Below are 15,252 nucleotides of genomic sequence, written 5' to 3'. Positions count from 1 at the left end.
AGTACATTGGGAACAGAGCAAGGGCCCTAACAGAAAGAATGAACAACTTCTAAGCTTTTACAATATGCCAGGTACTTCCAAAGTATTGAATCAACATCACATGGGAGAGTGAAATTTGAACACATGACCTTTCTGACATTATAGCTCATATTCACTGTGCAAAACCATCCTAGGGTTGAGAAGGGCAGGAAGTTTGACAAAGAAGGCTGCATTTGAGTCAACATGAGTTTGCTGACCAAGTGGCAGGAACAAAAGGTGTATTGTTTGTCCCAGAAAATGGTGCAGTACATGGAAGGAATGGAAGCAAGAGATACCATAGCATGTAGACATTCGAGTTGGTCCATACAAAGGGCTGCAGAGCAGGAGCTGAGAATGGGATTGGTGATCTAGGCAGTTTTCATTGTTGATTACTGTTATTCTTGCTATTAAGATTCTATTTTATCCCATGGGAGAAAAATGCACTATTGCAAAATTTTGCATGCCTAAAAGGCTAGTCTTGCATCAAAAAAATTACCAGTAAGGTGATACAACAGAAATAAAAGCAAAGTAGTGGTATCAAGAAGTGGAGACAAATAGAAAAATGGCAGTCACCTGTTGGGAGTTCTGTTGAGGTGGGTGTTGGAGGGGGGAATGGAGGATAGATATAATCAATCTATATTGTATATGCAAATGAAAATTTCAAAGGATAAATACATTTTTTTTTTAAAGAAAAAGAGCATTTCAAAAGAGTTGGGAAGCCATTAAGTGATCAGGGGTTAAGCCGCTGTAGAAATGTGAACTCTAGCACTGAGCAAGGAAAACCATGACTCTCTGACCCAAGACCAAGGCTGACAAAGTCATTAGCATCTTTTGAAGTTGTAATAGAGATGTCCAAAGATGAAGTGCTCACTTTGCTCCTGAAGTTTATCCCAGTCATGGCTTTCACTGAGAGGCAGGTCAGCATTAAGATGTCTTTTTCACACTTATTGGTCTCCATGTTGTCTGTGAAGTACCTCCTGACTTACTTGGTTAATTAAAGCTGCTTAATGTGATTTTCGAGAGGATAAGCAGAGGACTTCTGGGGCAGACAGAGACATGATCAGTTAAGAGGTAGACATTGGTGGGAGGAGCTTAGTAGACATTCATTGGATACAGGACAGTTAATTATCAGATGATGGAGAAGGCCACCAGGCTACCCAGCATCCAGCACACTGATCTAAAGCAGGGTTTATGAAGAAAACTTAAGACCATTTGCTAACATCTGAGTTCAAAGACAAAGAGGGAATGATAAGGCTTCGACATTTTTAAGGGGTATACATCTTTTTAACAATAGAGTCCCAATATTTCAATGCATCAGAAAATGCTATTTAATGACATTTAAAGGGCTTCCTAGAAGGCTTTTACTACTTAAAAACACTGTTCACTTCCAGGTGAAAAAAAAGTTTTATTTATTAAAATTATATTAATCCATTTAAAATATACCATAGTTATATTTCTATAAGAGCATTAATACCAATCAATCATGTTATCAAGTAAATTGAAAGGCAGAGAAGTCATGACAAGTTAATATTGGTACACACACAAAAATATTCCTCAATCAGAGGCTCTGGAACGCGGTTTCAAAATGCAATCATTACTCTGTAATCAGCCTTCAGCTGTGCCTTGATTGGAATACTCGGATCGCTTCATTGCTATTCATCTGCATTTCCACGCACACCATGGGTGTCATTCTCCAGTGTAACAGTGTTCAGATTCCCCGGAGCCATGTGAGTCAGAGGTGGGCTTTTGGCTTCTTATTCCCAATGACTCCATCTGAGCACAGCTGCTTGATCTCGTCTGGACTGAACCCAAACTCTCTAAGAACCTCTTCGGTGTGCTCTCCTACAAAGGAATCCCTTTTGACAGAAGGGACGCCCGGGGTTCTGGACAGCAGAGGTGCAGGGCGGGGGCTTGTACGCTGCTCCTCGTCAGTGATGAATGAGGCGCGCTCCCTGTTGTGACTGTGGTGGACGGCCTCCTTAATCGTCAGCACCGGGGTCACACAGGCGTCTGTCCCATCGAAGATCTGGCACCACTCGGCCCTGGTCTTCTTTGCAAACACATCTGCAAATTTCTTCTTCATTTCCGGCCAATCAGCCACGCTCATCTGGGGGGGCAGTTCTTCCGACTGGAGTCCAAGTCCTGGAGGGAAATGCAGTGTCTGAGGTTATTAGGCTCTGGGCGCAGCAATAATCAGCGAAGACTCCACCATGACAACCTAAATCAGAGTTTCTCAAAGCAGTAGCCAGGAAAAACCTAACCAGTTTGATGCTGAAGCCAACGGCAGGGGTAGTAGCGGGGACATCTCAAAACAAGCTTGTCATTGTCAAGAGTTTTTTTACTGACAATTTCAGAAAAGGAGTCTGTTTTCAATGATCTAGTTTCCAGAAATTGACATCTTTCCTGAGTAGATTTTTTTTTAAAAAAGAAATTTCCTCAGGGGGGCTGGAGAGATGGCTCAGAGGTTAAGAGCACTGACTGCTTTTCCAGAGGTCCTGAGTTCAATTCCCAGCAACCACATGGTGGCTCACAACCATCTGTAATGAGATCTGGTGCCCTCTTCTGGCCTGCAGGCATACATGGAAGTTGAACACTGTGTACATAATAAATAAATCTTTAAAAAAAAAAGAAATTTCCTCAGAATAGCATTATCTGTCTAGCTGAATTAAGGTAACACTACACTTTATATAAAAATAAAATTTTAAATATTATACCTGACTATCACTGCTGACAAGAAAGGAGGCTCAGGATAAGTGGTAAGTACAGGGCTGTAGCTTTGTAAGTAATATTCCTTTCTCTTCACCTTAAACTAAAAGCTCAAAGGTTTTTAAGGTAGCCAAAGTCTAGGTGAAGATTTTTAGACCGCACATTGTTGTGAAAATTTGCCAAAGAACTATTATTTCTCATTGTCAGTGTTCAATAAATTATATGGGATATTCAACAGTTTATTATTTTTAAAAAGCCATGGGTAAGAGGAGTTTTCCAGTTGTATAGTCTCATGTAAGTGTTCAGAGCCCATTAAGTTACGCTGTTCAGCAGACACATCTGATGCATCTTCATGAGTTTGTCTACAACACTGTCCCAAGTGAAGGAGCTTCTATGCAGCCAGAGTCACTTTACAGGGGATGGGTATAAATCTCACTTTCCCTCTTAAAAGTGAGATTTTACGCCTGGGCAGTGGTGACGCAAGCCTTTAACCCCAGCACTCAGGAGGCAGAGGCAGGCAGATCTCTGTGAGTCCAAGGCCAGCCTGGTCTATAATAGCTAGTTTCAGGATAGGCACCAAAAAAGCTACAGAGAAACCCTGTCTCGAAAAAACCTTTAAAAAAAAAGTGAGATTTTACCTAGCTTAGCTGAGCACTAAGCGAACTGGGCAGACTTCAGTGGTTATACATACAAGTAACAGATTTAGTTATGAAAATCATTAGAAACACAAACCTGCAGAGTACTCAATTATCTAATCAGAGAAACAGAATGCCGCATTAATAAAGAGAAATGAACAGACTTCTAAGACACCACCAAATATATTTACAAAAGCATTAACAGGGCCATAAAAAGACAGGACAGAAAGGTCAGAAGAAAGAGACTGAATAAATATCCTGAGTTATTTTACAGAGTAGTAAAATTATCTGTCAATTTAAGAAATTGACAGGAAAAATGCCCCCACAATACGTTGATGGCTAGGGTTACATTAACTAGAAAGTTGGATGTAAAAAACAACAACAACAAAAAGACATCATGGAATTCAAAAGGTCTCAAAATCAAGATTAAAGAGCTCACAGTAAAGGGGGAACAGGAGAATCACAACTGGTTACTTACCTTTGACCAGCAGCTGATAGAACTGAGGCTCTATTGCACCAACAGCCATGAACTTCCCATCTGCTGTCTTGTAGGTTGTGTAGAAAGGTGACCCACCATCTAACAGGTTTTGTCCTCGAGGCTGTTCCCACAGTATCGAGTGCTGAGTCTTCCACAGGAAAGAACTTAAGTAGGCCGATCCTTCCACCTTTGAAGAAGCAAGGCACTTTAGGTTGCAGATGCTTAGGTAGGTATAAAGGAAGGGTTATTTAGGGTTTTGAATATTTATGTATCTGCCTATTTTACAAGGCATGGCAATTATATCTAACCATACAATATTCACTGATATTTCTGCAAACTGAGACAGACAGGGTTTACAAGACAATGCCATTGGTCCACTCTTCAATTTAGGAAATACTGTATGATGTAGAGGAACTATATTTGTCTTCCTTTCAAATACTGCCAAAGTGTTAATGATTCTTGAAGTTAGGTAACAGTGCATGGGCACTCACTGAATTTATTCTCTCTACTTTTGTTTGTGTATGAGTATACAGACGTCAGAGGTCAATGTCAGGTGTCTTTCTCAATTACAGGTATACCAAACAATCCTACAGGTCAGGCAGTTATAGAAAGACCAAATCGAACTATAAAGGATATGCTAAACAAACAGAAAGGAATGGAAAATACTTTCAGAAATAGATTGCATAATGCTTTATTAACCTTTAATGCTGATGAGAAAGGAACAACGGCAGCAGAGAGACATTGGATAGTAGAAAAAACTTCTGATTTAAATCAACCAGTGTATTTTAAGGATGTGTGGACCTCACAATGGAAACGAGGAGATGTGCTATGTCGGGAAAGAGGTTTCACTCTTGTTTCCACCAGAGGAGGAGAAAAGCTATGGATACCATCAAAATCCATAAAGATTCACTTTGAAAAAGAGAAACCTCTTAAAAAAGAATAATGACAGCTCATCCACAGAGGTGGCAACCATACAGGTGATAAGGAAACCTCATAAGAGTTGGGCAGGATTCTGTTCTTGTCTTTACAGGAAAATACACATCTTCAAAAAGTCAAGAGACCCTGGATGTTTAGATGCCTAAAGAAGAAAAAATAACTATCCAGAAAGGATCACTTAACAAAGAAGAATATGACTTATGAGGGCAGGTCATCTGAGGGTAAAAAAAAATCATTATATATATGATATATAATATGATTATATAAAAATATATAAATCTGGCTTTGGAGTTGACAACGGCTATCCTTCTCTAAAACCAAGCATGTTGTTAAAAGAAAAACTCAGAGTTTCTGTCTCATGTCAGGAGCCATCTGGTATGGGACAGAAAGAAAATAGATTTTAAGGAAATATTTTACTTCTCTTCATGCCAATTTTGTTTATATCGTATCTTTTATTGACTATATGTCTATATGAATATTGTTTAAGTTATCCACAATGAACAGTAGATTTTCCTGCAGTAATCTTTGAAGTTTCCAGGAAGAAGAGGGGCCCCACAACAATGACTCTACCTGGCTGATATGACGTCATGATGCTGATAGCGCTACTATAAGACAGGTTTTGGGTACCAGCTGCTCAAGATGCTTCCAACTTGATTAGCTGAAATGGTGCACTTTCTTACAATATTCTGGCCAGAACTCCAAATAAGAACTTCAGAAAAACCTCTAACGACTACTCAGAGACCATCTGCATTATACAAGACAGCAATCTTGAAACTTAACCATCATTTTACTTTTACAGGTTCTCATAAAAAGAACATTACCCCATGACCGTTGGAAGCAATTCTAGGAGATGACATCCCCTCTCCCAACAAAGTTTGTCCTCAGGGTTAGGGACATCATTTACGGGTTGATAATTACTCGTATAGGGTTGGGGTGGAAATTATGTAGGCCCAGAGATCTCCTTGAAAATAAAGAGGGGAGACTGAATGGAATAATAGACAGATTAGTATGAGTAAACTCATATTAATAATAATATTAGTGAGTAATCGAGTGAATACTTGTGAACTATTATTTATAGACAATTTACATTGGTATAGATTCTTATATATTGATACAGGTACAAATTATATTTGTTATATTGAATATGCTATTTCTGTGTACAATATTTGTACACCTATGCAGTTATTTTGTCAGATTGTATATATGCATATTTCTACCACTATTTAAGACATTTTGTATATTGATACAATTTTAGAATATATTTATCATATTGCATTATGTATTTATACCTATGATCAAGATACTTATATATTGTTTACATTTTGAGGTCACTGTCCTCTTTTACTGTACAGTTGTTTAAAGATTGTTTAATATTCTGATATGAAGTCTTAGTCTTTAAGTTATATAGGTATTAAGTATTATAGGTCAATAGTCATTCATGTTTGTCATACTTACAGTCAGACTAAGGAAAACTATTGTTCTACACAGATCTCAGTTTGGGCTTGCTCATTCCAAACCCAACAAGTTAGTGCCCACTACAAAAAGGGCCGGCTTCCTCCTCAGGCCTCACACCTGACAGACAGTTAGGGGAGCAAATACTAAGCAAGCTGCGTTACCCGAGCGGCGGCACTAGCAGTTCTCGTGGGAAGTTCAGAATACTGATCATTTGACTTTCACATTCAGGCCGAAGAGGGCAAAAAGTTTTCAGGTTCCAGACTGAACCAACCTTGTAACAAAGTCTTTCCACTGCGCTTCCTTGTAAGTGAGGCACACTTAGCATCACAGGAGGCCGCAGGAAGAGACCCAGAGCCAGTGATCCTCATCGCACGGTGAGGCCCAGCCGTGACTCGCTCTCTCACATGCCTCGCAAGCTGCCCAGACAAGAGCCTACGGCACAGGAAGAGGGCAGCCCTGACTACCGCCACTGTCATCATGTGGGCCAGCAGTCCACAGGCGACACACAACGCCAAGGTCAGGGGCACTCCAAACAGAGAGCAGATACAACAAAATCAACCTTTGCCACAGATATCTTAACCCCACAGGTTTTAGGGCAAAGCACTGTGGAAAAAAACCAGGCCCCATTTCACTTCAAGTCCTCTGCCACCAAAGATTCTGTTGCTAAACAAGAAGCTACTGGCCTGACGGGAAAAGACATCTGGCTCACCTTAGTGTCTACAAAGCCTTACAGGGCTGAGGACGTGATAAATGAGGTTTATTCAACCTCTTGCCTTAAGTCATTAACCAACAATGATTGCCTAATGTAAGTATGAATCCCAAGGGAAGTTCGTACTTTAACACACACTTGGACCTCACCATTGTTGAATAATTAGGGAAGTCTAATTAGATACATTCTGATGAAAAGTGAAGCCATCTTCTATTTACATTTAACTATAAACAGTCAATTACATGTAGCACATTATGATCCCTTATAACTCCCAAGGCCACATGTCTGTTCTTAGTCCACTCCTTTTGGATGGCATGCACTGTGCCCACGGCAGGCTGTAGAAGAAAGCTTTTGAAAGCCTGGCTTGGGTTAAATTGTGCTACGGTTCTGTTTCTGAATCTTTCTAGCCACCCTTCAAAGAACAGTATCTGGAGTCCCCAAATTTTCAATAGCCAATGGGAATGAGCCCATCGCCCTTGAGCTGTAGGGCTCACAGAGAGGTAGCCACACGGCGCTCAGTGGTACAATATGAACATTTTGCGGCTGTGGCTATCTCAAGTTGAGGCTGTGCAGTGACGAGGCCAGGAGCCAGGGTTAAAGGGTAAACGCCACAGTGCGCCTCCCAAAATACACAACAGAGTGGTCAAAAGGACATGGGGAGCTGTGCCCATGACAGAACCACAAGAAAAAGGCATAGTGCAGGGCTGGCTATGACTCACCCACGGGGAGAAAAAAGCAGTCCACCAAGGCTTCAAGGTGAGGAGGTCCAGTGGGAGATGGACTCTGTAAAGGTCACCCAGTGACCCAATCCAATTCACATTGTTCAATCATTAAAACCTGAGGTGCTCACAGGCCTTCCTTTGACCCTCTGGCCATTAATGTCCTCTGGGCACTGTCTGACTTTGGTCTCCATGATGATAAGGCTCTCCTTGTTCTCGGCTTCTCCTTCCCCCACCATTGCCTCTCCTCTTCTGCCTACACACTCCAGACACAACAGCAGTTTGTCCCCTCCCCAGGGGACCATGGACTCTCCCACTTTATTCCCAAAATGACTGCAAATCTGTCACTAGTTTCTACTTGGGTATTCCCCCTGGACATTGAAAAGCTCCTTCAAATTGAAATGTGCAAAACTAAATTCATTTTCCTCTAGGGGAAAAAGACAATCAAAGATCCTTAGAAAGTCAACTGGGGGCACCGTTGACACACCACACAGCGAGGAACTAACTCCCTAACAACTCTGACAAGTTGACATTTTATTCTTTGCCACGGTTGGAATGTGACCCACCAAGAGGACGGCAGAGCTAGGAGGAAAGAAGTCAGCTGCCCTCTGACCTCCAGATGTATTCTGACACACACAAAGCAATTGAATGAATATTCAATTTGAAGTGCTGGCGCCATAGGTGGCTTCAAGACGGCATTCTAAAGCATACGGGGGGGGGGGTATTTGAAAGAAAAAGATATCTTGTTAGGCATGGTGGCACACACCTTTAATTCCTGCATGCAGGAGACAGGGGTAGGTGGAACTCTATGAGTTCCAGGACAGCCAGGGCTATACAGAGAGATTCTGTGTCAAAGAGAGAGAGAGAGAAAGAGAGAGAGAGAGAGAGAGAGCCACCTCCCTTGAATATTAAGCTTTATTTACTCCTTGTCTTATTCGGAGAATTTCTGAGGCAATCATACATCACACGGCAGCCCTACCATCCCCAGTCCACCACCCAGTTAATACTCACCATGTTCGCATCAATGACCTGACCTCGGCCAGAACGTGTGCGTTCCAAGAGAGCGAGCACAATGCCCAATGCGCACATGAGGCCACCACCACCGAAGTCGGCCAGGAGATTCAATGGGGGGTATGGGTTCTCACCATGTTGGCCAATCTTTGACAGAACACCTGTGCCATGGACAACAAATCGAATGCCCCCTTTAAATAAACACACAAGCATCTTCGAGGTATAACCGATTTTTATAATCATTGACTGAAGTGAAAATGGTACACGGTGCTCCTCAAACTATGAATTCATTTGGTTTAACTTTTCCTCTGCTAAACTGTCATAGACTCAGGCGGTGGCACAGCCCTGCAATCCCTGCACCCAGGTGACTGAGGCAAGCAGATCTAGAGTTTTAGCCTGGGCTAGACAGTGAACTCCCCCGGCAAAATAAATAAATGAGTAAAAACAAAAAAAAATCACTCCAATTCACATTTTTAATATTTTATTAAAGTTTTTGCTTACTAAGTTTAAGAGAAAAAAATAATTACTGTCAATTTGTTTCCTGACTTTAAAGCACAAAATACATTTTCATTTTTTTTTTATCAAAAGGAGATGTAAGAAAATAATCACACACAAAAAGAACAGGAATTAAGTCTTGAAAAGATGTGAAAAGCCAGTATTATACTCACGTCCCCCTCAACCTTTGAATACCTTCTCACAGAAAGCAAATTTATTTTCATCAGAAATACACCACCCTTAGACGTAATAGAGTCAGGCTATTCTAACGCATGTTCTCACAGGCACGGATTCCAACGGAGCAATGGAGAGACCCAAAACCTGTGGGCTTTTCACAGAAGCCTGAAATGGTGGCTCAAAAGGATTCTTGGTGAGGGAATGTCAGAATCCAGCTGAACCATCTTTCCCAAAATGTAGAACGACCATCCATCTTATTACCTTGTTCCTCACCCCAGTAGGGACTTTTCTGAAAACTGACATCCCAATCATAGAAAACAGGTGTTACTAGTGATTATTACCCATCAAATGAGTTGGGGGGGGGCACAAGTAGAGCTTTAAAATGTTTAAAAGGACAGTTCTAGGAACTCAAATCAACCTGTTTTCAACAACCATGCTCTCTTTGCCAGTTCCAACAAGTATTTCTATCTTTACACTTTAAAACTCTTGCTAGTCAGGGCTGGGGGCTAGAGTGATGGCTCAGTCATTCAGGGTGTGTGCTGCTCTAGCAGAGAACCCAAGTTCAGTTCCCAGCGCCCACACAGAAGGGCTCACAACAGAAACCTGTGACCCTAGGTCCAGGTGGTCCAGGACTCTCTTCTGGCGTCCAGAGGCATGTACACTCACACTCATGTATCCACATACATACACACAATGAAAAATAACGAATAGTTTTTAAACCCTTGTCAATCAACGGAACTGCACTTTCTGATGTTGGAGCCAATCCCAAGGGTTTTCGAAAAGCAGTTCCCACATACCTGATAAAGCCAAATAGTTGATGTCATGGCCAGCTGCCTTGGAGAAACTTCCCGACTGGCCGAATCCACTCAGTCGGGCATAGATGAGCTTTGGATTGTCCTTCAGTAGGGTTTCTGGCCCAAGCTGAAGCTTCTCCATGACACCTTTAGAGAAAAAGTCATCAATTGTTTGGGTTTTTTTTTGTTGTTGTTTTTAAAGAGAGCACGAGATAGGGATAATCCCTTCTACATGGCAAACTAAAAGTGTGCTCATGCAAGTAACACTAACAAGAGTTGCTGTGATTTGATGAAAGCTGTCATAATTAAGAGACATTTGGAGAAACCACTTAGCCAGACTGAACCACCCTCATCTTCAAATGGGGCACTTTAGCGCTATAATATAATCCTAAATGTTACCGTTATTGTCCTCAGATACGCCTATGAAGACTAAAAGTTACATATAAATATGCCTGGTGCTCCATTCCCATTCCGTTCATTGCCCAGCTTCTACCAGGCAGTGTCAGTAAGAGTGTTTAGCAAGAGTGGCTAAATCAGGGACTGATGGACACACAGGTGCATGGGATGCTCTGAACTAATAATACTGGAGGAAAGACCATTCTTAAACGGACGGAGAAAGACTTGACTCAGGTTTGTGACAGTTGCAAATACCTGTGGACAGCCAGATGGGGGTGTACGTCACCAAATAAGCAAGTCTACAGCTCGAAAACAGCGTCTGTAGAGCATTAAAACAGTGTCTTTGCAAGGTCCAAAGTAAACGAAGTGATCTTGAAGCCGGAGTTTAGGAATATCATCATTTAGGGAGAGGCTAACATGGACTGTGGATAGCTTTAGAGCACAGGCATACCAACATATCAAAGGGTCAGTGGCAATATTCCAACGAGTCAGATTCTCAAACGGTTCAAAACCCCCAAAGAATAAGGGCAAATGTAGAAGAACTTTTAGGGTAAAAAAAAAAAAATTCAGCAAATTAAAAGCCTAGGGAACCAGAGAGGCTCAGAGTTAGGAGCCAGGAGGGAAGGGCGAACTCGCAGCGCGGCTCACCGCAGCGGAAGGGCTCCAGCAGCACGTCCGCGCTTGCGCACATGCGCCGCAACACGGCGGCTCCGCGCGGCTGCTTCAGGTCCAGCACGAGCGAGCGCTTGCCCCGGGCCAAGAGGCTCACGTCCCCGGCGGAGCCCGGCCGGTCGACGCGCACGACCTGAGCTCCGAAGTCCGCCAGGATCATGCCGCAGAACGGCCCGGGGGCCAGGCCCGCCAGCTCCAAAACCCTGACGCCACGCAGAACCATGGCCAGTCCCGCGGCGACAGCCGAGCGGCCCGGAGTCCAATCCGCCCCGTATCATCTCGGACCCCCCTCCCCCGCACCCCGCCTCCCTCACGCGCCTGCGCGGGGGCGCCCCGGAGGCTTTGCGCTTGCGCACTTCCCGCCTACCCGTGGTGGACCCAGGCTAAAGTTTAGCCAGTTGTTTCACTTAGTGGTTTAAATCGGGTGACAACGTTAAGTCCTTGTCCTTGAACTCCGGCTTCTGCCGACACTCTCTGGAGTCCCTGCTCCCATCCCCCAGAAGTGACTAAAGGTACTTTAAGCCCTTTACTATTTAGAGCAATATAAGGAGGTAAGCACATTTCCTCCTGTACGCCACAGGATGTCTCCCTTGCAGTCTTGAAAACTGTTTCCTTCAGTAACAGTTTGAAACCCCTCCTAGATGTCCTTAGATTTAAAGGGAAGGCCTGGGGTGTAGCTCAGTTGGAAGACTGCGTGCCTAGCATGCATGAAGACCAGCGCGGCTTAAAATACCCGTGGTGTGGACTCCTATGACCCCAGTATTTAGGAGTCTGGGAGATCAGAACTATTGTTCAACCGAGGTTGAGTGAGAGAGACTTAAAAATGGTTTTGGTTTGCCAGCTGTCAGTTTTATGGACAACTACAAGTTCGAGTTAGAAACTCTTTTTTTCAGCCTTTAAAAAAGTACGGCAAACAATCAAATACCCTACCCACGTTTACAGGTCGTTTTCCCAGTAGCGGGTGGAGACTGTGTGTAGGTGGCCAAATACCGTTTTTAAAAGCTCTAGGAAACTGAATAAAGCGAGAGAGACATGAAATCTAGAAAATTCTGGCACCTATGTTTAACAATTGAGGCAGATAAGAAAAGCAAAGGCGAAATGCTATGTAGTTGTCGCCAAAACTGTTTTAACCTGCAGCTGAGTTTTAAGATACTTCTGGGCAGGGGGAATCTGTGCTCTCCCAGAGTGAGCTGCCTCCTGCTAGGGGCAGGTCAGTTGCTGTTTCGCGTGTCTACCCTTGTTCCAGCCTAAAGTTTCCTATTATCGCCGCTTACTTTCTGTGCATTTTGAAAAACTGGAAAGGAAAAAGAAAATTGCAAAGCCTGGTATGGCTGGCTTCCGCACCGAGATATTAGCATTTTATTGGAGTTGCTTTCGTTCTTTTTTTTCTGAAAAACCTGGTACAATGTGACTTGAGCTTACATACAAGATCATAGTCACATGAATTGAAGGTCTTAACCAGTACCATACTTTACAAATCATTTCAAAGTACTGAGTTATCCAGAGGTCCAGACAATGTACTAAGAAATCTCAACACTCCAGATCTTTCCTCTGGCACAAACTGTCTTCGAAAAGATAATCAGAGGAAACAATAATCTAGAATTTTTGGTATAGTGTCACACACCTGTAATCCCAGCACTTGGGAGGTAGAAACAGAACTATCAGAAATTCAAAGTCATCCTTGACTATATATAGCAAGTTCAAAGCCAGCCCGGGCTACATGAAACCCTGTTTCAAATCAACCACAACAATAATAAATAAGCAAATAAAATATAGATGCAAACAAAAAAATCCTCCTAAACCAAAAGATTAAATATGTAAGAAGCATTATTTTATACTTTTTTATTGGTATGGATGTTTTGCCTGCATGTATGTCTGCACACCATAGGCAAGCCTGGTCCCTGCAGAGCCAGAAGAGGGTGTTTATCTGAGGATACAGCAGTTACCTGAGAGAACTGAAGTCAGGTGGCTGTAAGGTGCCAAGTAAGCACTAGGTATCAAATCAGTGTTCTGAAGTGCTGACTCATCTCTGGAATTGTTCTGGAAGTGCTGACCACCCCTAGAATTATATTTACAATTGGGTCTAAATAGCAAATGAGAGTTCTCTGTTGGGTCAAGATAGGAAAATATGTAGAAAACTTGTCAAATGATGTGTCTTATTACTGTGTTTGAAAATAAAATTGTAAGTCTATGGTTGTACTTTAGTCATAGAGTGTTCATGCTTAAGGTGATGGGCTTAAAACCCTAAATAGCGAAGCAATAATAAAGCCACAAATGCATACAGAAAAGGATCTGGCCCCTTGCGGTCTGTGGCTGTTGGAATCTGCTTCACACTGTGCTCCCACTTACTTTTAGCCTACTGTCCTCTGTTGAAAACTCAGAGAAGGCAGACTGAATGGCTGAGTAGCACGTATCTTGAAATGGGGAGGCGTTTACCAACTCTAGCTATGTCTTTTGGGATTTACATTCTCATTGGAATACACATTTATTTTGGTTTAACTTTACGTTTTGTTTTCTGTTTTTTTCCAGTAATGGGATTGAGCCTAGTACCTTGTCTATGCTGGGCCAGCACTCTGCCTGGGCTATATCTCCAGCCCTGTTTACTTTCTAGATTGATTCAGGATCTTGCCAAGTTGCTCAAGCAGTATGGAACTTGTGATCCTCCTGCCTCAGACTCACAAGTAACTGGGATTACAGATTTACACAATCCAGAATTGCTTTTTTATATAGACTTCAACTCTTTCCCATAATGCACTCCCTTATTTTTTTTACTATTTCAAATAATGCAAATAGCATCTGAGAATGTTCTTAATACATAAGCTCAAATCCTAGAAGACTGCATGTGTGCACAAGTGCGCATTGAGTGTGAGTATTTATTTCCACATACGCTTATGAAGTTTTTCTTGCAGCAGTTTTACCTAAGGATAGCTCAAAATCTTCTTCCAAAACACTTACTAGGTTAGCGGGTATCCTTCTTCCTCCAAACACTTAGTAGGGTGTATGTTTATGGAATTTTTCTTATAAACACATTCATGAATGTATTTTTTTCCCATTGTACTATTCACTTACAGTCGTGGCTTTAACTTACACAGTTTGAAGTTGAGCATCAAAACTGGCCCCAGCCTTTTCCTCCTTCACACTATCACAGGCAGATATTATGTCGTCTTAGCAGCCTCGCTATGTGATTTTGTTCTCTTTCCTTTTTATACACAGAGCTTTCCCCCGTTTCACTCAAGGGGAGCACTTCATGACTTCTCTGTGGCATGCCCAGCTTGTCAGTAGCACGACTTTGTGTTTATTGCCATCGTTAAGCAAAATAGGTGTTTCTTGAACCCAGGTACTGAGATGTGAGATGATAACCAAGACAGACACTGAGCAACAAACAGGCTGGCAACACACATAGTGTGGATATGCACAGCAGATGTTCCTATCTTGTGGGGAAGGAGTAGGAGAGCATGACATCCCATTAGTCTACTCGGAATGGCACACAGTTCAGATCTTATTATGAATGTCTAGGGTGTCCTACTTAGAATCTTCAGACCTCAGTTAACCACATGTATTTGAAACTGCAGAAGACATCACCTCAGGTAAGTGACTACTGTGTAATTAGGCCACAAGCTAGAGGACCATCGATAAGTGCTTTGATCTTCCAGCTCTCTCACGAATCACCTTCCTTTACCCACTGGCATTCATTTGCAAGCGAGGTAATTTCATCCCCCACAACCAAATCCATGTACAGCTCTGCTAGGATGAAAATTAAGATTAACTTGTGGCTTGAGCATAAAAAGATTGTAGGTGTATGATGAACCCATCCACTCGGAGACACTCAGGTCGTAAAAGGGAACTGGTACCCACAGATGTCTCAAAGAGTTAACGATATGGAGAAACTGGAAGTGGAGTCTTGTGGGGACAAGTGACCTTGTGGTTTGCTCATCTCTGAGTTGCGTGACTGGTAACACTGACAAGAAAATATTATTGCTTTACAGTAGCCACATGAGTTACAATTATGTCACAATTGTGCTTATCAAGAACACTTATAAAACAAACATGA

The 15,252-nt window shown here is 42.4% G+C and overlaps 1 protein-coding gene across 1 annotated transcript; it reads right to left on the bottom strand.

The window, feature by feature from the left end:
* Positions 1–1,410: 1,410 nt before the first annotated feature.
* Positions 1,411–11,476, bottom strand: Amacr (alpha-methylacyl-CoA racemase). Its single transcript, XM_048429546.3, has 5 exons — positions 11,178–11,476; positions 10,137–10,280; positions 8,668–8,828; positions 3,838–4,024; positions 1,411–2,160 (listed from the first exon to the last, which is right to left on the bottom strand). Exons 1-5 carry the CDS (start codon positions 11,422–11,424, stop codon positions 1,751–1,753), a joined length of 1,149 nt encoding a protein of 382 aa, XP_048285503.2. The 5' UTR covers positions 11,425–11,476; the 3' UTR covers positions 1,411–1,750.
* Positions 11,477–15,252: the final 3,776 nt, after the last annotated feature.

This window comes from Myodes glareolus, chromosome 15 (genome assembly GCF_982192425.1).
Source record: "Myodes glareolus chromosome 15, mMyoGla1.1, whole genome shotgun sequence".
Lineage (NCBI taxonomy): Eukaryota > Metazoa > Chordata > Mammalia > Rodentia > Cricetidae > Myodes > Myodes glareolus.
This window is presented reverse-complemented; position numbering and strand designations above follow the sequence as displayed.